This window comes from Mandrillus leucophaeus, unplaced genomic scaffold (assembly GCF_000951045.1).
Source record: "Mandrillus leucophaeus isolate KB7577 unplaced genomic scaffold, Mleu.le_1.0 Scaffold587, whole genome shotgun sequence".
NCBI classification, from domain to species: domain Eukaryota; kingdom Metazoa; phylum Chordata; class Mammalia; order Primates; family Cercopithecidae; genus Mandrillus; species Mandrillus leucophaeus.
The window spans coordinates 1,067,741-1,093,268 of NW_012106330.1; the positions used below are offsets into that span (position 1 = coordinate 1,067,741).

Here is a 25,528-nt window from a genome sequence, read left to right on the forward strand (position 1 = left end):
TGGATGGATGTTTAATTCTAAAATAAAAATTAGGGAAGTGTTGAAGAAAATATACCTATTTGCATCAATTACCATTGAAGAACTTCATTTTCTGTCAGAGTTGGAGAAATGTGTAGCACTGTTCTAGAATGATACAGCTGGATTTAGAGAGTTTTAGGTACCTGGAAAATCTTCGAGGTATGTAAAACATTTGCAGAGTGTCTGTTTCTTGTTTTGAAATGCTTTTGGTTACCTATAAGTTAATTTGCTTTATTTAAGTTTTAAATCCATTTGCCAATGCATGCGGTATAGTACTTTAGCAAGAAAGTGCTGAAATCTACTGGCATGAAACATTCAAACTGCAAATGGAAAATCTGCCCAGTCAAGTGGTGCTCCAGTGTTTCCCCTTTAAACACAGCAGCAGCAGTGCCTGGTTGCTGGAATGGCCTTGCTGGGGAGGCTTGTAAATGTACCATGCATTATATAGCCCAGGAAGCAGGGTGATTTGAACAGACTAAAAGAATTTTGACTTTTCTATTTTCTGACTTTCAGGGATTTCATTTTTAGCCTTAAGCTGGCATTATGAAGGTTTTTTACAAGGAGTAATGGGATCATTATTTCTTTCCCTAGTGAAAGGGGTGTCTCCAAGAATGGAACCATGTGGCGGGGCAGAACTCAATCCCAAAGGAATTGAATATGAATCACCCAGGCAATAAAAACTGCTAAGGGAATCTGTGTTGTCAGCTCACCAGAACATCAGATTCACACCTCTGGTCCTGCAGGAAGGTGTTATGGGGTTTTTTAAAGGTCCCCTGTGGCCATGACCTTGGCTTTCTATCCTTCTAAGAAGTGGCTCACCGGTCAGCCAATGTATTGGGCTGGCATTTTGATCCTGCAGGAAATAGAACTAGCCTTCTTCCGCAGTCCTCTATATCCACCCTAGAAGTCTGACAAGAATGGTAGCCTCAGTGGTATGGCTGCATCATGCATAGGACGCTGGTCCAGCATTTCTGATGCTAATCTCTGGTTTTCACAATCCTTCCTCTCCCCCTGCAGCCATTAAATTTACAGTCTGAATATCGCATAGAAACAGAACCTAAACTGTAGCACTTTAATGCATAAGAACTACAGTAAACAGAACTGTAGGAATTGGAATAAAACATGAAGGATTAGTATTGTCTAAACACTCTTCTTTATTTTTCTAAATTTTCTACTTAAGAGATTTCTTTGTCCTTTTTGTCTACTATGCCCTTCCTTGCAAATTAGTCTGATTTTTATTAAATGTCCTGCCAAGAATATGATTTTTAATAAACGTACTACCAAAATGGATTGTGCGATGACATTATGAACTTAAACATCTTTAAGATTTAAAAATGTGTAGGTAGCTTCACTTTATAAACAACATTTTACAAATTATTTCTTACCTCTGTGCAAAAGACAATGCATCTATTGAATAAAATCAGCAACACTTGCTTGATTCCCCCCACCCCACTAAAAAAAAATTGGGCTAATTCATATTACTTTTAAAACATTTTATTAATGAAAAATGTGAATCATATGCAAGCAGCATTTTTCCCCCTCTCTCGTTAGAAAAAAAACACAACAGTTTGTACCTGCTGGCAAAATTGGTTTACTCTGCAAGGATGGTACTGTGTTTTACCCCTCTTTGCTTATTAAAGAGTTAAACACTTTTGCAATTATATTTATTTCATTTTTACATTTCTCTCCCTTAGCCTCTGTGTGTCCATTGAAAACATTTTTGGGTCCTTTCACAATTTTCCCAGAACTGCCTTCCAATCGTGCCCATGGAGAGGTGGTTATACTCTGTTCTCCCACCGGCTCAGACACGCAGCTTGTCTAGAAAGCCACAGTCGCCGTGGAGGAGGTGAGAGGTCAGCTCTTTCGTTGGTCCTGGTGAGGGCAGAATTTTTACTTAGGCAGGAGGTGCACTGACTGGCAAAGGGAAGAGGAAAGGGTTCGCCCTGGACCCGGCAAATCCGCCTCTTGGAGCGAACAGCCGGCAGGTAGAGGGGCCTATTAGAGACTGCCCAATTCCCGGGAGGGCCAACCCCAGCCAGGAAGAAGACCTGAGGCGTAGGACCCCTGCGCAGGAGGTTGCAGGAATGCCCCGCCCTAGCCCCAAGGTTCCTCCTGGCCCGTAGAGCTTCCGTGATCTCCGCCAAAATGCGAACGGTGAGGTCCTGGTATGGATCCAGTTTTTCGTCCGAAACCTGAAAACACTAGCTTGAGATTTCGCAGTTCTGGCCCTCGGGCTCGACTCGGAGGCGCATTCCCAATCCCCACGGAACGAATTCCGCATAGGCCGCAGCTAAAATGCATTTTCCCAAGGCAGTAAAAGTGACCCCTGCCCCTAACAACCTTCCGGGCTTTCTCTTCTGGCTACCACCTCTCCCAGGGTGCGCTGAAATCTCTTTATCATTATCGTTTTTTATAAATGAAATGATTTATTTTTTCGCTCTTTGCAGGGAATGAAAGGAGTTGATCCTGACTCCAAGATGCATTCCAAAGAAAGAAAACGCAACTGTAGCCCGGACTCCGCGGAGGAAGGCCAACTGACTCCACCACGTGCACTTCCGAGCCACTTGGGCCCAGCTCGCTGTGTTAATTATGGGTTCTAATTTTATTGCAACTCGGCACCTCCTGGTTTGTTCCCACTATAGTGGTCTTAAAAAGAAACACACACAGGCATACCCCAGAAAGAATCCCCGAGAAGGCAAAGGTGGATTTTTTCGGTTCTTGAGTTGATGCTCTCAGTGCGCACTGAGAGTTACGGGCATGTCCTGGCCCTCGGGAAACAAATTACAGTCAAGAGCAGGGTATTTCCCGGTCCTCTCCATGCCCCTCTGTGCGCCACTCGGCCACGGGGCTCCTGGAACATGTTGTGCACCGCCCCAGTGGCTGCGGACCTCACCTCGACGCCCTGGATGGCCAGGGCCAGGAGGAGACGTGCAGGCAGTCTCCCGCCCTCACCCAGTCATCTGCGACCTCCTCGGCGTGGATTCTTGGCCCGTAGTGAGGAGGACAAGGTTGCAGATCCTCTTTGCTACAGGTTTTGGGTCCGGCCTTGGGCGGCATTCTGTGTTCTAAAGTGTGGAGGTGGGTAGAAGAATGTCCACTTTCAATGTAGACACCTGCGGTATGGGGGCTTCTTTGGGGGCTCCAGCGTGAGGTGCTCCTGCAGATTAGGGGAATGGAGAGAACAACAATGGGGACATGGTGGAATTCAGATTTCCCCCTGTTAATTAACAATATGATTTCGTTTAATCCAAGTGTCTTGTGTGCTCTTATTTAATGTCTTGTAAAACGGGAACTAGAATAATACCTCCTTGGTACGGTTGTTGTGTTAGACGTGAGCCCTCAGCAAATTGTAGGATGAACTGGAGAAGAATGGGTCCATCACTCCCCACACCCTTCCCTGCAGAGTTTCTTTGCTGCCCCCAGCTTTCCCGCCCTGGCGCAAGGACAGCTCACTACCAGTGTCCTTGAGTAGCCCCTGGGGGCCGCAAGAGAATCCAGCCTGGTAGGGCATGGAAGGTGGGTTTTCGGTGAATCGTGAAAAGACATGATCGGGTTTCCCTTGGAGCATGGTGGAGAATGGTGGGGAGCTTTGGAGTCAATGGAGAGTTGAGGGTGCAGAGGGATCTGAAAGGGGGTACCAAAAATGTCGGGCTTTGAAGTTCTGTGGATTTTCAAAGGCGGTTCCCAATCTTGTCAAAAACTGCAGTGGGAGCGCGATCTAATCTGGTTCCTATAGGTGGCGCTGTGACAAGGTGCGGTGGCCGGGAGAGGCGGCTGGGGTACTAGAAGACTGCGGGAAATTTTCTGTGACTCCGACGCTAACCCTCTGCTCCCAGCCTCCGCTTCCTGTTTTCGAGGGATTAGCTAGGACTATGCAACACCAGTCTCCGCTTTCGGAGTCGGCACGGGGCTGGTGGGTGGTGGGGTGAACTCGGGGAAGGCGACAGGCTGGAAACACAGCGCCTAGACTTTACAGCGCACCAACCCCCTATCGCCCGGTACGCTGCTCAGGTGCGAGGACTCGCCAGACTGCACAGGACTGGGGGCGACTCGCAAGGGCGTCATGCCACCTAGAGGAAACGCGCAGTGAGTGAGCCCTGGGTCACTGAAAATGGGAGAACTCTCGTGTCCGTCAAGATGACTCCGGCCTGAGGGTTGATTCAGACTCCTCGGAAGCCAGAAGTTAGAGTGGGTTGGTCCCTCCATCAGCAGTTCGGGCCCAGCCGAAGCTTGGGGCCTAGAGGGCAGAGGCCCGGCTCTGATCAGAGAACTGCAGGCTGGGCCTCACAGCCTGCAGGCAACCTGGACCTTGCAATAAAGTTGCATTCAACATAACTCAGACCACAGTGGGAGCCCCCGAAGGGTTTCATGTGAGTCCTGAAACCAGGGTTTAGAGGCTTGGCCTGGTTCTCGTTTGTCTTTTCCAGACAGCATTTAGGCCAATAGGGTCTTTGGAAGGAGGCAGCCCCAAAGCCCTCAAGCCTGAGGGCAGGGTCTCAAACCAGCAATCTTGCTTTTCCCACACGCAGCTGCACCTCTCCTGAGCGCTGCAGCTCACGGCTGTATAGTGACCATGTACTGCGTCCTCCTCACCAAGCTGCGCAACTTCTGCTAATGCTGCCACCCTGGCAAGACGAAATCCCCCTCCCTCTGGCTAGATCAGCTCAGCCTCCCCTCAGGGACCCTCCCTGCCCCTAGGCCGCTCCCCTCTTCCTCTGTTGGGATCCGATCCTTGTTCGCTCTTGCAATCCCGCAGCCCAGAGTTTTGCCCCCTGCATAAAAATATGTTCTCTTTCATTTGCGGATTTAATAAACAAACGTAATCATATCACATGGAGCTCCACACTGTCCTTCTGAAAGCAATTCCACTGTTGAAAACTGAAAAATGGGTGTAATTTGCGTTCAGAAAGTAATGTTAGGGTCACGGCAATTTCCCCGGCCGTTATTTATTTTTACTTTAAAGTCTTTAGGAAAGATTTGCTTATATGCTCGGAAAGCTTCCAAATGCGAGAATACCAGCAATCCCGCTCGCCTTCAACGCGTGGGGTAAGGGGGGTGGGGAACAATTACTGAGTGACGCTAATATGGGGAAACTGAAAAGAAATGTCGATTGTTTTTACTGTAATAGAAGGAGTGAGCAAACAGAAAAACCAACCCCGGGTGATCGGAAACAGGCAGGCGGAGAATTAAAAGCGGATTTCAGACAGCAACAGGCCCCTCCCCTGCCCTCGCAAGGAGAAAGCGGGCGACGAGCTCTCTCAGCCGGTGGGGCCGATCCCACCGCCCGCAGGGCTCAGGTCCCGTCGCTATCGGACCCTCAGAACGCCGGGACGCATTTCCGAGCTCGGGCCCGACCCAACCCGCTGCCATTCTAGCTACCTCGTGGAGTCACGGAGAGACTCTTGAACCGTAAGGCTCCTTGATGAGACGGTGGAGAGACCGCGGGGCTATTCTCCAAGCATCTTCCGGTCGCGCTCTGCTCCTCTCGGTGCGCTTGCGGCTTCTCCTTGGGCTGGTGCGTCCACAGTCCCTCCAAGTCCAGGCCGCAGGTCAGTGTGTGGGCGCCTCCTGTCCTCCTCTCCCACTCCGGATCTGCCTGGGGCAGAGGACCCCTGAAGGCTGTCTCCCTCCCCAATCCCCGAGACTGCTCCTTTTAGCGGCCGCCCCCCTCCCGCAGCGAAGATCCTGCAGGGCCAGCGGTCCTGGGCGGACCCTCCCTCTCCCCGGGCGCGGGGCGAGCTTCTGGCTGTCACTTGCCGCTGCAGTTTCTGGGAAACTCAGTTGACCGCTTACCCTGCAAAACGGGGACATAGCAGCGGGCCAGAGTTCTGGAGAAGCTGGGCCTGTTTTTCTCTCTGCACCGCGCGCAATACCCCAACTCATCCTGAAAGGTCTTGCCTTTACTGCGTTTTCTCCCAGACGGCTAGAAGTCAATGCACTGTGAAAATCCCAGTCCCGGACCTTGGACTCTGTCTTGCAATCCCTTAAACTCCTCCGAGTGGACAAGAGGCGGGCACCATCGCCTGGACCTCCCTTGGGGGATCGTGTCCCCAGCAGGGGGCAAGTTGGAGGAATCAGCTCCTTAATATTTTCTGCTAGCTCTGCCTGTCATAACTGCAACTCGGAATAGAACAACCTCTCTCCCGCGCATACGCACCCCCCACTCTCGCCCTGTCCTCCCATCCGCAGTCATCACTGACCTGTAGACCCGCAGGAGCAGGTTTCCTGGAGTCGGTCCAGGTTGGGGATACAGGGAGGAGTCCCCGCGTTCCGCACAACCTGCAGTGCTTGGGTCTGGGTACAGTCTGCCCGGCTAGATTCCTGTTGCTTCTCCGCGTCTCTCTGCCGGCCGCTCTAGTGCCGGGAAGGGGGCGCCGCAGGTGACTGCCCGCGGCACTGGGACGGCTGACAGATTTATGGAGACTTCACAGCATCTGACTGGGGTCCGCGAGGGCAGGGCGGAGTCCGGTCGATCCGGTGGTGCTGGGGTCTAAAGCTTCCCCAGCCACACGCCTGGGCCAAGCTGCACCCAGAGTCCCCGGCCCATGCTCCCCTCGGGCGGGTGTACACTACAATCCGGCCAGCGCCGAGTGTACTGGTTCCTCCCACTCGGTGCAGCCCCCCTTCTTCACACTCTCGGGCCCGGCTGGCTTCCAGTCTCCCACTGAATAAATATTTACCCACAGAGCGGGTCGCCCCTCGGAGGAGGCCTCGACGCGACTAGGAAAAGGCTTTTTGGCTTCTCCGCGGCCTGAGCCAGCTGCAGGCCTTACTGGTTGTGTTTTGGTTTTGGTCTTAAATTTCTCCTTTTAGTCGAAATTTTTCCCATCTCTTTGTGATCTTCTGGGTCCAGAGTGAGCAGTAACCAAGGGGCACTGACTCCAGCTGACCTTTGTTCTTTCTCTAAGTCCTACATCCTTACGTTCATCGGGACTGACCAGACCTTAGAGTTCTCTCTCTTCCTTCTCCCATCCCTCTTTCTCTCCCTCAGATCCGTCGTCTCTGGGTCGGTCTCAGCGGGTCGCTGACTACCTCGCCCCAGCACTCGGCCCGCGCCCCGGGAAGGCTTCAGCCTCACCCTCTTCTGCTGGGATCCCGCTGACACTGTCTGCAGCTTCGGCTTCTTTTCGTCCCAGATCGGGGGCTTCGGCTTGCCGCGGATACTTAGTGGCCCAAAGCACCTAAAATTGACTCTTCCTGCGCTCTTGAGAATGCCAAGAGCACCCAGTACCTGCAACCGCCGGCATGAGTGGGGCCTTAGGGGAGCCGCCGGCGCCACGGACAGGCCCTCTGCCCAGTGAGTTACTACCCCTGGCGCGCCCAGGGGATCCGCAGCAGCTAAGGCCACATGGTCACAGCCAAGTCCAGCAGGTGGAAAGGGAGAGATGGCATTGAACCTATGTGAGAACTGGGGAGATGTGTGACAGCTGAAGGAGTTGGTAGGAACAAGAGGGAGCTGTATGTTACCTCCATATAACCAGAGCTCTAAACCATGTCAGTTTCTGAACCAGTCTAGGCTGGTGCTGTAGAACTGCTAAAGCTCTCGCAAAGTCTCCAGAACCCCGCGGGACATTAGGTCTTGCCTGTTGGCATGCGAACATCCTTGTACCAGCCTAGCAGCCCTGCAGACTGCAAATTCTCCCTGGGTGCACGGAAGTAGAGCAGATTCGGCGCAGAGGTCGAAACTCACTGCGTGTCTGAGGTGGGAGGAGGATTCCCGCTTGATCAAGTTGCCGGGCAAGTTCAGTCCCTCCCGCAAGCCTAAGGCAAAGTCGTAAGCTCCCCTCCGATGCGGCAAAGCCTCAACTAATTTATCTACCAGCCTTAAGAAGGAGCTGCTGCTTCTAAAATCTTTAGATTTCCGAAGGCTTTCCTTGTGTAAAAATGCCAGGCGGTGCCACATGGTGTCATCCAACAGGTATTGGGGGTCAGACCAGGGTGAAATTGCTATCAAGTCAAACTTCAAGATTTTAAACATTTGAAACCAACCAACAAAAAGGGACAAGTTCAAATATGTCTAGTTGTGGGATTTTTCCCAAGATTCCGATTCTAACGAATGGTGTTTTAGTTCATCTTTATCTTTCACATCCTCCATTCTGTTAGGTAACTTTGAATTTACAGTGCATCCTAACCATAGAAGTGCGAATCTGGAGATCTGTTCCTTTGCAGAAGCATGGCTGATCATAGTTTTTTCCCGGGTTCTTGAAACTTACTGGCCTGAGATCTGGGACCAGTCAGCTTCCCTGGGTGTAGACCGGAGCCACACACATCCCTAGGGACTGCTGGGGAAGCAGCCTGAATCCTGTGTGCACAAGGAGCCTTCTGGATTGTCAAGTAGCAGTAGCAGAGTTCACGACCCCAAGAAGTACAAACTTCCAAATTCAGGAAAATATTTCTCTTCTTGTTTATTATTTTGATTCACATTCTCCACAACCCTAAATGCAAATATTAATAACTTTGGCTGCAAAAAGGCATACGGTACACTTTAGGTTAGACTTAGAGTGAACAAAAGTGAAAATTCAGAAGTAGGCAGAACTGCAGGGCCTCTGGGAGCTTGACGGAAGACGAGGGAATTACATCCATGTGCAGCGTCGGTGTCCACTGTCTTGGGACTAAGTCTCTTTTACATTTAAACAAAACTCTTTCGAGGGGGCTCACTGGTTTGGAGAACCCACGCAAACGCTGGCACCGAGAGCCAGGGGCCCAGGACAGTGGCTGAATGTGGAGGAGCCTTGGGCTCCATAGTGAGTGCCCCACGCACTGGCAATCGGTCGACTTGGGGCGGTGCGTTCGCGTTAGCCGCCTGTGGTTCAGTTCCCTGCACACGGCGTGGCCCCTGCCTCGAGCCTGTGTGGCTAGTGGTTAGCCGGTCCACCTGTACTGGGGGGCCACCGCAGGAAGTTGGCGGTAGGAGGAACCTCCCTGACCTTAACAGTGGCCCCCACCTGTTGCTTGGGCTCCCCGCAACGTCCTGGTTTCTCTGGCCGGCCTACCTTCTCACACCTGCGCTCTCGCCACCTGGCATGGACTGAAGTGAGGTAGAATCGGCAGGTGACACAGATCATCTCCTGACAGTCCCCAGAGGCCCGCATGACAGATTTTGCTAAGACAACTCCCTCACCCCTGTGCACGGTGGCGCCGCCTCCCACCTATAGTCTTAACTTCAATTCTGAGACGTCCATCGTTCCCTAGAGGAGGTCTCCTAGGGCCCCTTCTCCCTTCGAGTCATTCATATTCAGACCAAACGCTTTCATTTGTTTATTCAGCATTTTACCAGCCTGATTTTGCTGTCTTTTTGTGCCTCTTCTGGGAAGATGTCAAACACCCATTTTCATTGTATTTAGTCACCCAGGTGGGGAGCCAGCCTGAAAGAGACAGCGGAAGGAGTTTCCTGGACTGCGCTGTAGCTCACCGACCCGCACCAATCACCACGCAGCTTGCCCTCGGACCCGCCCCTTTTAGGGCGTGTCCCCAGTGAGTGATAGACTGAGCAGCCCGGCCCCGCTCAGCCCAGCCCACGTTGCTGCTTAGATTGAAATGCAGAACTCAAGTCTCTTTCATCGGGGCACAGACTTCCTTTTACTTCTTCCTTTTGCACTCTCGCCTCCTCCTCCTGGGAAGAATCGGAGGCGCCGGCGGTCCGCCCGGGTAGCAACAGGCCGGGCCACTGACGCGGTGCGGAAAGTTTCTGTCTGGGAGTGCGGAACTGGGGCCGGGTTGGTGTACTGCTCGGAGCAATGGGTGAGTGGCGGCGGGGGACTCTGTCAGAGCCGGGAAGGGAGGGAGGGAGCGAACGGGCGAGGGAGGGAGGGAGGGAGGGAGTGCGAGGGCGCGCGCCACTAAGCGCTCACATTCTCTATTGACTTTGCTCGTGTTCCTACAAGTTGTAGGAACACGCTAAGGGTCAGCGGCGCACAGCAGTTCAACGTGAACGCTGGCTACTGGGTGGCTGTTGATGCCATTTTCTGATTTTAAGAGAAGGGAGCTGTGGCATCAGCGCCCCACAGCCCCAGTAGCAAACCAAGTTTTGTTTCACACGCGCGCACACACGCAAACAAAACAGGAAAACAAAACAAAACAAAACAAAACAAACAACAACAACAACACACCCTCTAGCTTCCCCTAGACTTTAACTGCCCGGGTCTCCAGAACAAACGCTGCGGATGGGATGGGTGGAGAGAGGGAGCGGCTCAAGGACTTTAGTAAGGAGCAGGCGAGAAGAAGCGCGTTCAGGCGTCAAGACCGATTTCCCCTCCTGCTTCGGGAGACTTTGAACGCTCGGAGAGGCCCTGCGTCTCACCACTTGACTTGGTTGTAGGGGTCTCTGGCACGGCAGGAATGAGAGAGGGGGTCCGATTGGACCGTGACCGTTTCGGGCCGTTCGGCTATGTTCCGGGACCGTATGGTTTGGGGACAGTCCCAGTCGTTAGTACGGGACGGGCGCGTTCGCCCAGTCCCCGGACGCGCAGGGAGGCCCAGTGGCAGGCGGCTGTCCCAAGCAGCGGGTGCGCGTCCCTGCGCGCTGTGTGTTCGTTTTGCAGAGCCAGCCTTTGGGGAGGTGAACCAGCTGGGAGGAGTGTTCGTGAACGGGAGGCCGCTGCCCAACGCCATCCGGCTTCGCATCGTGGAACTGGCCCAACTGGGCATCCGACCGTGTGACATCAGCCGGCAGCTACGGGTCTCGCACGGCTGCGTCAGCAAGATCCTGGCGCGATACAACGAGACGGGCTCGATCTTGCCAGGAGCCATCGGGGGCAGCAAGCCCCGGGTCACTACCCCCACCGTGGTGAAACACATCCGGACCTACAAGCAGAGGGACCCCGGCATCTTCGCCTGGGAGATCCGGGACCGCCTGCTGGCGGACGGCGTGTGCGACAAGTACAACGTGCCCTCCGTGAGCTCCATCAGCCGTATTCTGCGCAACAAGATCGGCAACTTGGCCCAGCAGGGTCATTACGACTCATACAAGCAGCACCAGCCGACGCCGCAGCCAGCGCTGCCCTACAACCACATCTACTCGTACCCCAGCCCTATCACGGCGGCGGCCGCCAAGGTGCCCACGCCACCCGGGGTGCCTGCCATCCCCGGTTCGGTGGCCATGCCGCGCACCTGGCCCTCCTCGCACTCCGTCACAGACATCCTGGGCATCCGCTCCATCACCGACCAAGGTAGGGGCTCAGAGGCTGGTCATGTGAATGTGCAGCGTCTGCTTCCGCACTCCAGCGGAGGTACCAGTTTCTGCGGCCTCCGGGACCCTGTCTTTCCCACCACCTAAAGCTTTTTCCTTTGGAAAAGTAAGGAGTCTTCCTAGGGGGTGTCCTGATCTCATTAACTTGAAACTCATGCCCCTGGTTTCCTTGCCACACACAGTCTCCTGCCTCAACTCAAACTATCAGACCCATAACATCCCCCCATCCCTAACACATGGTTCGCATTTTCCACCCTCCCCCGCCTCTCGCGCCGAGGCAGCCTCAGCCCGGCTTGCTCACTTGGAGAGCACGGCTGGGGCTGGACTTGGGGCGCAGCCCGGGAGGCCCGAGCCTGCTTGGGGCTGCCGGCTGCAGACGCCGCTGCGGGCAGAGCAGCTTGCTTGGGGATCACTACAACCGGGAGCAGTCCAGCACGCGGTGGAAATTGAAGTAGTATTCTCCGATTCTGGATTGTGGTAATCAGGCCAAATTTGCTCAGGCAGGAAGTTCAAATGTCACCTAATTGGTTTCGTTCTTATGCTTCACTTCATTTTCCTCGGAAATAGAGGTCCCGAAGTTACTACTAGTAACTTGCATGTAACTCATTCCCAGATGAAGTCATATTCACATTGTCTCTCTCTCTCTCTCTCTCTCTCTCTCTCTCTCTCTCTCATCATTCACTTTCTAACTTAACAGACTTCACTGTATATATCTTAGGAAGGGAAGTGGCCTCAGCAACTGCAGTGATGGAGATAACATGCAGGCAATTCCATGCTGTCCTTTTACGGTTCTTTTCAGTTTTCCCTGAGCCTGCCACTTTCCTTTGGGGTCCCCGGGTCCCCGAGAATGCAAGTGGATATCTGTCTAGTTCCTGCATGCTTTCAGCAGTGCCACCCCACTGTTCCTTTCCTTTCTCACCCCTGACCTTGCCTAGTCCTAAGCGTCCTTTCTGCGTTGTCAGAAGGATTCCCCGAGCCCTCCTGCCCAGTCCGGCTTCCGCAGGAGACCTGAGTTTGTTTTCTTTTACTGAGTTTTTTTTTTTTTTTTTTTTTTTAAGGCGTTAACTTTTTTCTTGGTAGGGAGAAAAGAAAGTCTAAATGACCTAGATGCAGAATTTAAATAATGCGTAGATAGTCCACTTTCTTAATTTCTCAGCCTGAAGTTTTAAAAGTGTGGAGGAAAAATTAAATAGGAAAGGGGGAAATAGTTTCTTTAATTACTTCCTGCCTTTCTTGGTTGCCACCACATTGGCACAATTATCTTTTTAAGTAACTAAAGCAGGGCTCTGATTTCTCATCTTCTTGTTTTCTGACTGCAAGTTTACAAGACCCCAGTTTTGTCTTATTTGGAGCTACTTGGAGCCGTAGTTGGAGAGAGTTTGCCCTTGATTTATAGGATAAACTGACCTCACTGACATTTAAAGGAAGCCCCTGTTCATGGGAAAGTGTGAGATCAGCAGAAATGGGGGCTCACAGGGGGATCTCAATTTCTTAAGATAACTTCAGGCTTGTGCCCACCGACTGCCTTTTGTCTGTGAAGGCAAAGACAGACAGGCAGTTCTGGACCAAAACAGTTTCCTGGTGCAAATGGGACTCAATCTAATTCTTGGGGGTGGTAGAGGAGGAAACATAGTGGAAAAAAAAAAAAGACTGACAGAGTTGAAAATAAAACTTTTCTTGCCTAGGGATATTACCATCAGAGCAAACGTCAGTTGGGAAAGCATTGGACAATGGAAAGGAGCAACTTTTCCTTTTAGATATTGTTGTGATTTTGGATGCCAGCTTTAAACAACCCAGCTTGTGACAAATTTGTGATTATAAAAATGACCATTTCTGCAAAAATGATCACTCTCTTAAGCACTGTGTTAGATGGACGTGTTTAAAATCAAGTTACAATGGCTTTGCCAAACTTCGCTCCTCCATCCATAGGACCCAAAGACAAACATACATTGTTTGTAGCCTTCACATATCTGTTTGAAACTACACCTGGACACCGAAAAATGCCAATAATTCAATATGCACAACCCTAGGTATTATAGTAATTACTTTACACCATACGATTTTCTTTGCATCTCCACCAAGAACAGAAAGAATAACTGATAGCATTACACCTTAACACTTAATTTTACTTTCATTTTCTTAACCTATTTCATTTTCTCTTTCTTGTATATACATATTTGAAACTTTTTTCAGGAAAACCCTGCCACTAACACCCATGGCATGTATAGTGGCAATTGCAAGATTTATTTTTTAAGTTATATGCACATATCACATGTGTAATGTGTAGAGGTAGAGTATCAAGGGGAGCCCTATGCACGCACAAAGCAGAAATCTGTGCACGTATATTTTGCACCGTATCGTGGGAATAATTTAGTTATTTGTTTGCAAAGGACTTTGCAGGTCTTTTTGTTCTCTATTGACATAAGTACCAGATCCCCACAGCGCAATGAGCACCAGTGCAGGCACCCTTAGGTCAGACGCCCCTCTCTTTCTTTTCAGCCAGCCCCACTCCCAAATCGTTGTCAACCCCCAGTCGGCCTTGGGTTAAGAATGAGGAGGTGGAAAACAGCGCGTGCAGCCTTAAGGGTTCCTTCCCCTATTTAGGTTTCTTCCACTCCTTTGCCCTGGGAGAGCGGAGGGGCGGAGGGAAATAAAATACTGGTTGAAAAAGAAAAAAATATTTTCCCTCAGGCGTGGGTCAGAGAATTTGGAAAGGCCTACTCTCAGGCAAGTAAAACTTCACCAGGCCTGGGTTGGAAGCACAGGAGGTCGCGGCTGGGCCTAGCGCCCTCGGGAGGCCAAGGGCAGGGGGCCGACCCAAGGTCTTAGCCCTCCAGCTCTCCGTTGCGGGTTTGGGTCCCATCTCAAGAGTGGGGCGCGCGGGCTGGGCCTCCGGCCTGACACCTTCTCTCCTCTTCAGCAGTGAGCGACAGCTCCCCCTACCACAGCCCCAAGGTGGAGGAGTGGAGCAGCCTGGGCCGCAACAACTTCCCCGCCACCGCCCCGCACGCGGTGAACGGGTTGGAAAAGGGAGTCCTGGAGCAGGAAGCCAAGTACGGTCAGGTGAGGAGGCGAGGGTCAGGTCAGGTGGGTCGCTTGGCGGCAGGGATTTAGGCAATGAAGACTCGGGTTCCTTTCTGAGCTTCCCGCGAGAGAAGCCCAGGCTGGCGCCCCTTTGCTGCTACCAGCCAGATCCTTCGTGGACTGGGGCTAAGCAGAGGCCCGGGCCTTGGAAGGCGGAGCTGGGGCCTCGACCCCCGCCAGGGGTCGGGAGAGCTCGCCAGGGCGCGGGGAGTCTGGGGCGGTGGCTCCCCGGGGCGCGGCTCTGGGAAGCGCCTCCAGGCCTCTCGGCCTCTGGGGGCTTGGGGAGGCGGCTCCCGAAGCCCTTTCAGCGGCTCTCATTGAGGGTAGAGTTAACCAAAGAAGGCGCTTCCGAAGGGCCAGGCGGAGCAGCCCTGGGGCCTCAGACCCGCACCTTCACGCCCGCGAAACGCGCGCACCGGGTCTCGGCCTCGCGGTACAGCAGCGGCTGCGGGGTCCTCAGGCTCGGACTTTCCCTCCCGTGGCTCTCGGACAAATCCGCTTGGCCAGTCCTGTGAAGAGGGGCACTCAGATAAACGTAACAGAGCTACCATTTTCTCGACTAAAGGTCACATTGTAATCTCCCAAGGAAGTTAGTGAGAAAACCTCAAATCATACGGACTGGCTGCGGACCGTTTAATTTTTCTTTCCCCTCTGTCCCTCCCTCATGTCTCCAAAGGAAAATTTAAAACACTCGTGTTTTTTCCCCCCCGGGAAAAGCTAAGCAACCACCACAACAAAAGCCCCAGATTTAAGTCTAAATTCATCACCGTCCTAGAGTCAAGAGTTCAAAACTCTCAAAAACCGAACCTTAAGGCAATGTAAGGTTTCCCCAGCAGACCTCAGTAGGTTTGCAAATTTCTTAATCCCAAACTCAATTCCAAAGCCTCAAGCTATTCAGTTTTCGTTTTATTATTTTGAAGACTTAAAATTTTTAATGTTTTCTTATCTGTCAAAATCAGCTTTTAACATTAAGTGGAACTTGTTCCTCTTATTCACTTGGAAAAAAATCCTGGTCATTATTTTCTGTAACAAATCCCATTTCCACTTCCTCTTCCCTCTCTTATTTTGTTGAAATAGAATCAGAATACACATTGGTGGCTCTCCAATAACAAATAACACAGAAAATAGCAGCAAGGAAAGAGAGCCCTTTTCCTTAGTCTGTTTCTACTGTAAAGAATGTCAATGAGAAATGATAAGGAAGTTTGTCATTTTCTTTTGCTAAAGCATCCATCCTTAATTCGTAATTTGCAAAGAAAAGGCAGAATAGTACAATGGTTAGGAGCTCCAATCTCTGGCTGTACGACTTCTTAGGAAAATATTTAATTTTTTAGAGTCTCTATTTCTTCACCTTTAAAACAGGGAAATGATACTCCCAACCCAGAGGCGTTATGAGTATTCAATGAGATAATGCAACCATATGGCACATAGTAAGCATTTATTAAGTATTACCTGTGGTTCTAAGTGGCAGTTAAAGAGAAACGTGTAAAAGCAAGTAATATTTATCAGAGTATACTTTGTTCTGAGAGACCATAGTCAAAACTTCAAGGGATCTTGTTACAAACATAGAAAGAGTGTATACAAAGCGCCTACCAGAGAAGCAAGCATTTAATAGGCGCTTAGTGCTTTTTATTAGGTCATCATTTATTGGACTAACGTTGTGAAGTATAGAGTTGAAAAAGTTTCTAATTCCCACATGTCATTGATGAACCCAGTTTATATATCAAGCAGTCATAATCCAAAAAAACCTTTATAGTTATTATTTATTTATTTATTTTGAGACGGAGACTAGCTCTGTCCCCAGGCTGGAGTGCAGTGGCTCGATCTCGGCTCACTGCAACCTCTGCCTCCCGGGTTCAAGCGATTCTCCTGCCTCAGCCTCCGGAGTAGGTGGGATTACAGAAACGCGCTGCCACACCCACCTAATTTTTGTATTTTTAGTAGAGATGGGGTTTCACCATGTTGGCCTGGCTGGTCTTGATCTCCTGACGTTGTGATCCACCCACCTCGGCCTCCCAAAGTGCTGGGATTATAGGCGTGAGCCACCGCACCGGCCAGTTATTTTTATTTTCACTTCCTTGAATTATAGATCTAGCATTGAAACTTGTTTGGAAATGCTTAATTTATAATACACTTCAAAACTAAACTGACAAATTATTTAAAATAAAAAATTTGAAGTTTCAAGTAATTGATATTCTGATTATTAAAAATAGATTACCTTTTATATACTAAATTTTAAACCACTAAATTGTCACATTTATAAAATAATATAATTTAAAAAAATAAGTAGCCAAATAAATATTGCTCTAAATACTTAATAAACTATTTTTTCCAGAATAAAAAATATCAAACTTACTTTTGCAAAGTTCTCAATTGCAATATGCTAATCTTCTGCATTGCAATGTATTTAATAGTTAGATAATTCAAATGATGTAAAATTTCAAAACCTGAAAAGTTTTTAAGAATAGTATAAATCAGTGGCTACTCTATGATAATTATCAAAATAGTGCTTAATGCTGAAGATGTGCTAAGTAGGCACATAAACTTCAGTCATGCCATTTTTTTGAGCAGTTTTGAACTTTAGACATTGATTTCGTGTAAGGTTAAATTACACAGTAATACTTGTTTATAAACATACAAAGGTAAAGTGTTGCCCATATATGTGCATTTCTCTTACCAATGTTCAAAGGGCAGATTTATTTTTAAAAGTTATTTTTCAAAATGGAATCAGCATATTTCAACCAAAATGTAAACTCAGGTAACACATATTTTTCCCTCTGTTTATATTATGGACAAAAACTTGAATATCTTTGGCCAAAAAAAAATCTTTAAAAATTTTCCAACTTTCAGAGCATTTGTGATTGTTATTAAATAGTGCAATATTATGTGATACTAGTTTAATTTTATTATATAAAGAAGGAAATTGAGAATTCAGAATCATAGTGCTTAAAGCATATTTTTCCTGAGGACACCTGTAGAATTACCAAGGAGCTAAACTACACAACTGAGTATAGATACTATTGATTACCATAACCTAGAGTTTCTATTTTCAGCTTAAACTGTAGAGACAGATGTCCTGATTCCTACTAACTAAAACTGTATGCACATTTCAGCTATGTATATAGATATCTTTTGTCTTTGAAAATTCAGTTTAGAATATTCCAACTTGTCTTACATATTAATATTACATTGTAATTAACATTTTGCAGTGCCATTCAGAAGTCCTTATTGTCTCTGAGGATAGAATATTTATTTTGGCTTTTTTAAACCCACAGTTAATATGGGGGCTAGAAGTACTTAATCCCATTTGCTTCTGAATGGCAACAATGTTCTCTGGTTCCTTATGGCTGGTTCTTTTCTGTTGAAAGCATAAAACTCTAATAGAATACAATTGGAATGGTCAAAAAACCTCATATAGAGAATCATAGGGGCTGGAATACATTTGTCCTTTTAGGAAGTCTTTAGTGAATTAATGCTTCAATTTTATTCAAGCTATATATAAATAATTGTATAGTTCTTGAAAATTTTTCTACAAATGGGCATACTTTCTCAGGAAAAATACATTGAATATCTGATACTCTCAAGTAATTGGAGACACAGATTTATAAGCTTTGGGTATCTTCATTTTGGGTTTGCAGATGTTAACTTGGTAAGTTTAATATAACATTAGCTACAAACTGGGATGTCAGAAATAGAGAATAGTCTATAAATAATTGAACTTTTTAAAAGTTCAGAATTAAGTTGTGAAAATAGTTGAATTTACAGATATAATCTGAAATTCTTACGAAGCATTTACTTGTACATGCATCTGAAATGAAGATAGTCTTCTAGAATCCTAAATGTGATTTTCTAGTGTATTATTTTAAAAACTGGCTGTCCTAGCGGATGTACTGTTCTCAGAAAGATATAAATGATATTGCACTAAATTTTTCTTCATATTAAAGTTAATTTTTATAAACAATTTATAATTTATAAACAATGAAATCTTAGGCAAATGCCAGCAGAATGTCTTTGAAATTCATAATGTTATCTGTTATGAAAAACATTATTTGACCTGGTTATATTTTAACCAGTAGTATTTCAAAATAAAATTAATGATTATATATCAGTAAAATGTGTTGTATAAAATAGCAGGGAAAGGTAATTGAAAATTGTTCAAGGCTATGTCAATTTTAATAATATTTTGGAAAATTATAAAATTTAGAAAAGCTTTTAAATAGCAGCTTTCCATTTCTTAAAAACATTTAGATCTACAATATGATAAGTAAGCATAATTAAGATCTTGTTGGATGAATGTTGAAACCATATTTATAACCATCATTTCATTTTGTCAGGTATGTTTTACTAGGTCATTGCATAATGAATTAAAAAGGGAAGAATGACAGTCAGAAAAATGAGTTCACCAAAAAAGAGAAAATCTTGTTTATTTTCAGATCCAAAACTTTTTCTTGCTTATGATATTGAGGTTGAAATTCTAGGTGAAGCATATCTCTATTTGTGGCTAAATCTACTTTATTATAAAGCCAAGGTAAATTCATTTTATCATAAGAGGAGGACCGGGTTGAACTGATAAGTGAAAGCAGATTATGGGTAGAGGACCTGGCACTGTTATTTGCATTTATCTTAAAGATAAAAAATGTTGAATAGACAATTCCCAGAATTTGAATAATGGTCTATAACCTCTAATTGCCAGACATTTGCCATAGCAGTTTTATGGTGGTCACAAGTGTTTTGATACTAATGTATTTTCATTTTCTTGGAGGAGGGAGGGTAAATGGAATAACCATAAATCAAATAATAATGGCTAGGTTAGAACTTCTGTTTACTTTTTTAAACAGCTTTATTCATTTTGCTTGCTTAAAGTGTAATGCTTGTCCTGTGATAAACGGTGCCTACCTTTTTGCTTTGTTTTTTAAGCAAGACTGTCACATCTTTTGCTTTCCACAAATCTATACTAACTTAAGTGTACATATGGTTGTGGAATGCTTATGATGTATACTACTTTGTGGGGATACAAGATGATTAAGGCAAGTCCCTGTCCTCAAACAGTTTACAATCTAGCCCTCTGTCAATACAGTTCTTCGACATATTCACTAAAGTTACTTTTAAAAAACTGGTAAATCTGTATTTTGAACATTCAGAACAAATGAAATTAAAACATGTACTTTCATTCTTCTTGTAATAACCTTAACTAGAACTACATTGCATCTTATATATATATTTTTAGACTCTTTCCTTTAATGTCAGTGTGATGAAGTTGGTCTTTTCCTAAAAGTATTAAAACAAAGCAAGTAACTTACTTTTTCTAGGGTATGCAATTTAGTCTATTTTGCTTTGTATTAGTAAATCTCCTTCTCAAATTTAGGTAGAAGATAGTTTGCTATAGAGAGCACCCTTGCACAGTTCTTTCAGGGGAAAGAATTCTCATGCCTTTCGTGGAAGATCCACATGAGAAAGGAGTTGATGGATTGAAGTCTTATTTATGGAATCTTTAGGTAAAGTCATTTTCAAAAATGAGATTTCCATTACATGCCCATTGCTGGGGTTTCATTTGGAAAATTTGTTTACTCTTCCCTGGGGATTCCATATGTTGGTTGATTTATAAATCATATTTACAATCCAATTAAATAGAGTAATTTAGCATGTTTGCTCCCACTATATTTATAGTGTACATTTGGTAGTCTCTACTCGGCCTAACTAGCTTTTCAGATTAATTACATGCCCTTCACTGAAAACATTAAACAGATTTGGGACGTTTAAGTCATGTACTCTTTTACTGGAAAGAATAAACAAACATCAATGCTACCTGTAGTTGTTTTCCTTTGCGGTGGAAAATTTTACTCTTTCAGTGATTGCTTCATAAATAACAATTACTTGACCCAGTAGAGATTTATATCTTTTACTAATTTTATGTGTCAAAATTAATAGTGAGAAAATTGATGTGTTTATTGAGTCACTAAAATGAATAAATAATGAAGGTGGCAGGAGGCAGGTAAAATTTAAAGCACATTTACTTGCTCTTTTTTTTTTCTGAATTTACAAATCTGAACTTCGAAAGTAAAAAGTAAAATTAAGACAAAAGTCTCCAGACCCCCAAGCTAGGTCATAATTTAACCTGAGGCAAAACTAAGGGCTATTTTTATACTGTTTAAGTTTAAAGATTTCTATTTTTTTTAAAAGCAAACACTTTAGCCTCTCCTTGCCTTTTTTTTTTTTTAATTTTTTATTTATTTTTATTCTTTTGGAGATGAAGTCTTGCTCTTTTTGCCCAGGCTGGAGTGCAATGACTCGATCTCGTCTCACTGCAACTTCCAACTCCCAGGTTCAAGCGATTCTCCTGTCTCAGATTCCCAAGTTGCTGGGATTACAGGCACCTGCCACCATGCCCGGCTAATTTTTGTGTTTTTAGTAAAGACGGGGTTTCACTATGTTGGCCAGGCTGGTCTTGAACTCCTGACCTCAGGCAATCCACCCGCCTCAGCCTCCAAAAGTGCTGGGATTACAGGCGTGAGCCACCGTACTGGGCCACCTTTTCCTATGAGATGAAATCAACCCTCTCCGAGCTTCTCTTCCTACCTTGTCTTTCTGCAGTACAAAGGGGATTGCATTACTAAAATGATACTAAATAAATATTGTGGATTTAAGAGAACTTTGAAATATTTAATAATAAGAATAATGACATAAAGCAAGTTTGTGAATTAAGTATGAGAAATTGGACAAATATGGAAAAATTTGCTCATTTTTTAACACTTGATAAATGAATGTAATCATGGAATAAATAAGGCACTAAAAGGTAATACAGGCCTAAATCCAATGTCCTGCCGCCCCCTAAATTCCAGGAGCATTATCTAAGATAAAAGTTCAATGCAGCATGTCTCTGAGGACCACCTTTCAGGGGGAACATCTCTGGGCAAAAAGAAGTGGGTCCATGTAAGGGAACCACAGACATTGCAACAAAACAACTCAAGAGTCCAAGTAAATGGGGCACGTCAATGAGCAATAATTCCAAGAGCAAAGGTGTAAGAAAAGGGAAGATGACTAAGCAAGGATCTCAGAGAGAACTGTAATTTTGAATGACAGATAAAATACAACGAAAAAAGAATAGGTAGGAAAAATTTAGCTGTGATGAAAAATAGAACTCACCAACAGTTATGTTCTGCTAACTAGAGCATTGTTTCTGTCATGTATAATATTAAATTGTTTAACCTTATGTCCCTGTATGATGTTGGCCAAAGATTTTTATTATTTTAGAATTAATTTTTAATGTTAGCATTCTTTTTTCATTATTCTTAGTTCACACTGGCATCAGTAGTATAAAATATTAGTTAATGCTGGAAATGAAAATATTAGTTAACACCACATACAGATGTGAACACCTTTCCATAACTGAATTGGATTTATTTCTTTCCAAACTCATTTATCATAGATTATTGGGACAATTCTAAATAAAAATGATAAAAACTATAATCTCTATGCAAAACTAAATTTTTTTCCCCTGTAATTTGATAGTTCTCTATCTTGATACCCATCTCACAAGAGCCTTAAAGTGTGTCTCCTTTGAGATATAATCAGCAATTCTCAAAAAGTGGAAGAAACTGTTTTTTTTTTTTTTTAGAAGCTAAGAAAGAGGTGAGGATCTAACAATGAGAATCATGTTCTAGGAGAGAAAAGAATTTGTTACCGGATGTTATCTCAAAAGATGCTCTAGTTTTAAATTAAAGTGCATCTATCTTTTAAGTGTCCAGGAAAAACAGTATGATATGCTACAGAGGACCCTGCATTGGACAGGGGTGATAAATTCTTTTAACACATGGTCACTGACTTGCCAATTGGTTGAGGGTACATGGCTAAACCTCTTAATCTATATCCTTGTGTAAAAAGAGGATGATTTCATTTGTATTCAACAGTTATGTGCAGTAGTTTCTTGATTTAAAAAATGCAGCATCATCATTCTCTGGGACGCTTCAAATACACTTTAATTTCAGTTGAACATTGTCTTGTGTTTGTGACATGCTATCTTGTAATTATGATAAACTCAATCATTTGTAATGAACTATATAATTCATTAATCCTCATTATTCAGTAAAATATGTTGGATATTTCTTGGTGCCTGGGACATAGGACAAACTTAAGAAACTTTAGCTTCCTTTCTCATTCCCTATTTTCAAAGAACCAACATCGAAAAACACAGCCTGAGGTGTTTGTTCTTAGAGAACATAGACACAAGGCTAACCCCTCTAATATTTTTCTTATTTTGTCAGAAATGCATGAGTAATGTTAAGTCATACCCATGTATATATTCTATTCCATGTACATATTCATCTACTCTGCACTGAGAAAACAGTTTCTGAGACCCCACCACTGCATTCTCATAGATGTAGAAGTGAAAACAATAGCCCAAATAAATTAAATTAGAAAGTAATTCATATGTTGCAATTGAACGAGAAGACGTATTTAGCTAACATACACCTGATTAATTTAATTTTAAGGATTAAATCAATTTTCCTAATACAATTATAGTATTTACATTATATTTTCACTAGGAAATATGTTGAAATGGTAATTCATTCATGTCACTATCAGGACACAGGATCTACTCTTTATTTCTAAATAGTATAAAAATTGAGGGGAAAAAATTAGACTACTTGAAGAAGGATGCCCAGTGTTCATGCCAGAATCAGGATTAAAAATCAGGGTGTTTTTAGTGTTGTTAATAGTAACGATACCAACAATAATTCATTGGCTGCCAAGAGAGCACTGGTTTCTAGGCAGGCTCGCCTGCCAGGAGTGCTGCATTGTGTTTGCAAACAAAGATTTTAACTTCTAAATTCACTTCAAGAGATTTATCCACGTGGCTTTTAAAAACTCACATCACAGGGCCCAAAAACTTTGCAAGCAAACTTTCCAATTTCAAAACCAGGTATATGCAGTTCTTTTATATGAGGAAAGACAGTTTCCTTTCTGATAAAACAGTCCTGGAAAAGGTACCTGCAATATTCATTTAAAAATCCTTACAAGACAAAGTGCCTGATTTTTGTATGTCCTTTGTCCAACAGGAATTTTCAATATGATCTCTTAAAATATGGTATATATTTTCTTTAACGAAGGTCGTGTTTGTTGTGAGTTTCTAACATGACAGCCTGCAGTCTGTGCCCTTCTTTACTGAAAAAAGCTATACCAACCAGGCCTGTCACAAGTGCCTCAACAAAAGCGCCAAACAAAACCCAAGTCCCAGGAAGGTTGACAAAGGCAATGAAGACAGCCGAACAGATTCTAAGAGTATTTAATCGCTATTGATTCTTTTTTCACCCTGCACCTCCTTCCTGTACCTCCAAATAGCACAAGCAAATACTATGAATTTTCTGGTTGCAGCTTTCTCTAAATGTTTGTGGAAAGAATAGTATCTTGCCATTATGTTTGTTTAAGTGGCAAGACTGTGAATGTCTTTAGAATATAATAAAGCTCAATTTTTTTTTTTAAACAGTCGGAGAGTGGAGTTAGAGCATTGTTGGCTTACTCAGACTTAAATTCTGCTTCTAAGAACCTGTGAAATGTTCACTCCTATAATGTGATTATTTTTCACTTCTTTTCTACTCCTCTCAGGCACCAAATGGTCTCCCAGCTGTGGGCAGTTTTGTGTCAGCATCCAGCATGACTCCTTACCCTACCCCGGCCCAAGTGTCGCCTTACATGACCTACAGCGCTGCTCCTTCTGGTTATGTTGCTGGACATGGGTGGCAACATGCTGGCAGCACCCCATTGTCTCCCCACAACTGTGACATTCCCGCATCGCTGGCGTTCAAGGGAATGCAGGCAGCCAGAGAAGGTAGTCATTCTGTCACGGCTTCCGCACTCTGATGGGAAATTCCGTCTCCAGCAGCTTCACCCGGGTCTCCCCGTATCAGCACCTCCTCCCCCAATTCGCAGGTCTCACATTCCACCCCTCCTGCCCTCCAACTCTCCTGCCTTGAAAGCTGGCTGTACGGACTCACATCCTTTGTGCTGATGATACTTACATATTTCTTGCCATAACTTTTCTCTTGCAGAAAAACTGACATGACTTTAGAATTTAAAAACAAGAGCAACAATAAGCATTGAATGACACATTGTGTTGCCCATATACTGTCTTAATATAGCAAAGAAACCTACACCCCTCAAAGGGTTTAAGGAACTTTACAAACTAGTCTTTGGTAAAACCACATGTGTATATTTATTCTAAATCAACCTAAACTTTTGAAATGTGCAATTATTGAGATTTTGCAAAATCAATAAAGGAAAGTACTTATAGAAAAAAAATTATGCTACACCCTCTAATCAAATATGGTAACCAAGTAAGCTTTAATTCATCATTACGAAACAAATCAATAATTGACTTGTTTGAGTGATCCTTTGTTTATCTCTAAGACATGACCTATTTTGTTGAAAAATATATGTAGAACCCAAGCAATATCTGAATCTAGCTTTCCCTGGTGTTTTGACTTGGTTCCAAATACAATAATGTTTATATTTTCTATTAGTTTGTAAATATGGACTCTGGATGGTGCATTTGTGTCTTCATTCCATAAGATATTCCCCTCCCCCCAGCCCCACCCCCTTCTCTATTTTTTTCTTTCTTTTTTGCAAAGGTGACTTTCTGGCAACGTCTTTGTCTCTGTTTGGTGGTGGGCTGCTCGGGCTCCTGGACCTGGACTTGCCCCCAAATTTTGTGTATGCAGTGAAGGCTTCAACATCTCATGAAGGACACTTTCTTTCTACAGCAGAGGACACGAAAAACAAATAAAACAAGCCAGTCTCCCATTTTGTACCTAATCAAACAACACACACGCCAAGCATATAAAGACAAGAGGGTGGAAGATATCTGAACAAGAAGGCTCTAAAGAAAGTCACTTAGAAACTTAAGTTTAATGTGAAATGTTTTGCAAAGATGCTTAAAATGAACTTTGTGTTAAGAAAACCACTGTGAAACTAAATTGTACTGTTACTGTTGGCTTACCTGTGTGTTCAGCAATCTCAGCCCAAAATTATGTTGTAATTTAAAGAAAATGGAAAATTCTGCTCTAATGAATGTAACAATGGCTTGCTGTGAAGTTTACATTGTTGTACAGAAGCATGTATCACATGTAGGTAAACTGGTGGTGGTACTAGAAATACAATGTTATTTAATTTTAACAAATTCCCTTTATTCATTTCTGAAATTACAGAACACAGTTTAACTCATAAACCTTTCTAGACCAATTTATT

The 25,528-nt window shown here is 44.9% G+C and overlaps 1 protein-coding gene across 1 annotated transcript; it reads left to right on the plus strand.

Moving 5' to 3' along the window:
* The first annotated feature begins 5,233 nt into the window (after positions 1-5,233).
* Positions 5,234-25,508, plus strand: PAX9 (paired box 9). Its single transcript, XM_011999187.1, has 5 exons — positions 5,234-5,567; positions 9,363-9,759; positions 10,560-11,186; positions 14,130-14,269; positions 23,891-25,508. Exons 2-5 carry the CDS (start codon positions 9,756-9,758, stop codon positions 24,143-24,145), a joined length of 1,026 nt encoding a protein of 341 aa, XP_011854577.1. The 5' UTR covers positions 5,234-5,567; positions 9,363-9,755; the 3' UTR covers positions 24,146-25,508.
* Positions 25,509-25,528: the final 20 nt, after the last annotated feature.

Excerpts from the sequence above, each read along its gene's own strand:
- PAX9 (XM_011999187.1), top strand. Across the intron at positions 11,187-14,129 it reads CCGCTCCATCACCGACCAAG|TGAGCGACAGCTCCCCCTAC; the intron begins GTAGGGGCTCAG and ends CCTCTTCAGCAG. Across the intron at positions 14,270-23,890 it reads AGGAAGCCAAGTACGGTCAG|GCACCAAATGGTCTCCCAGC; the intron begins GTGAGGAGGCGA and ends TACTCCTCTCAG.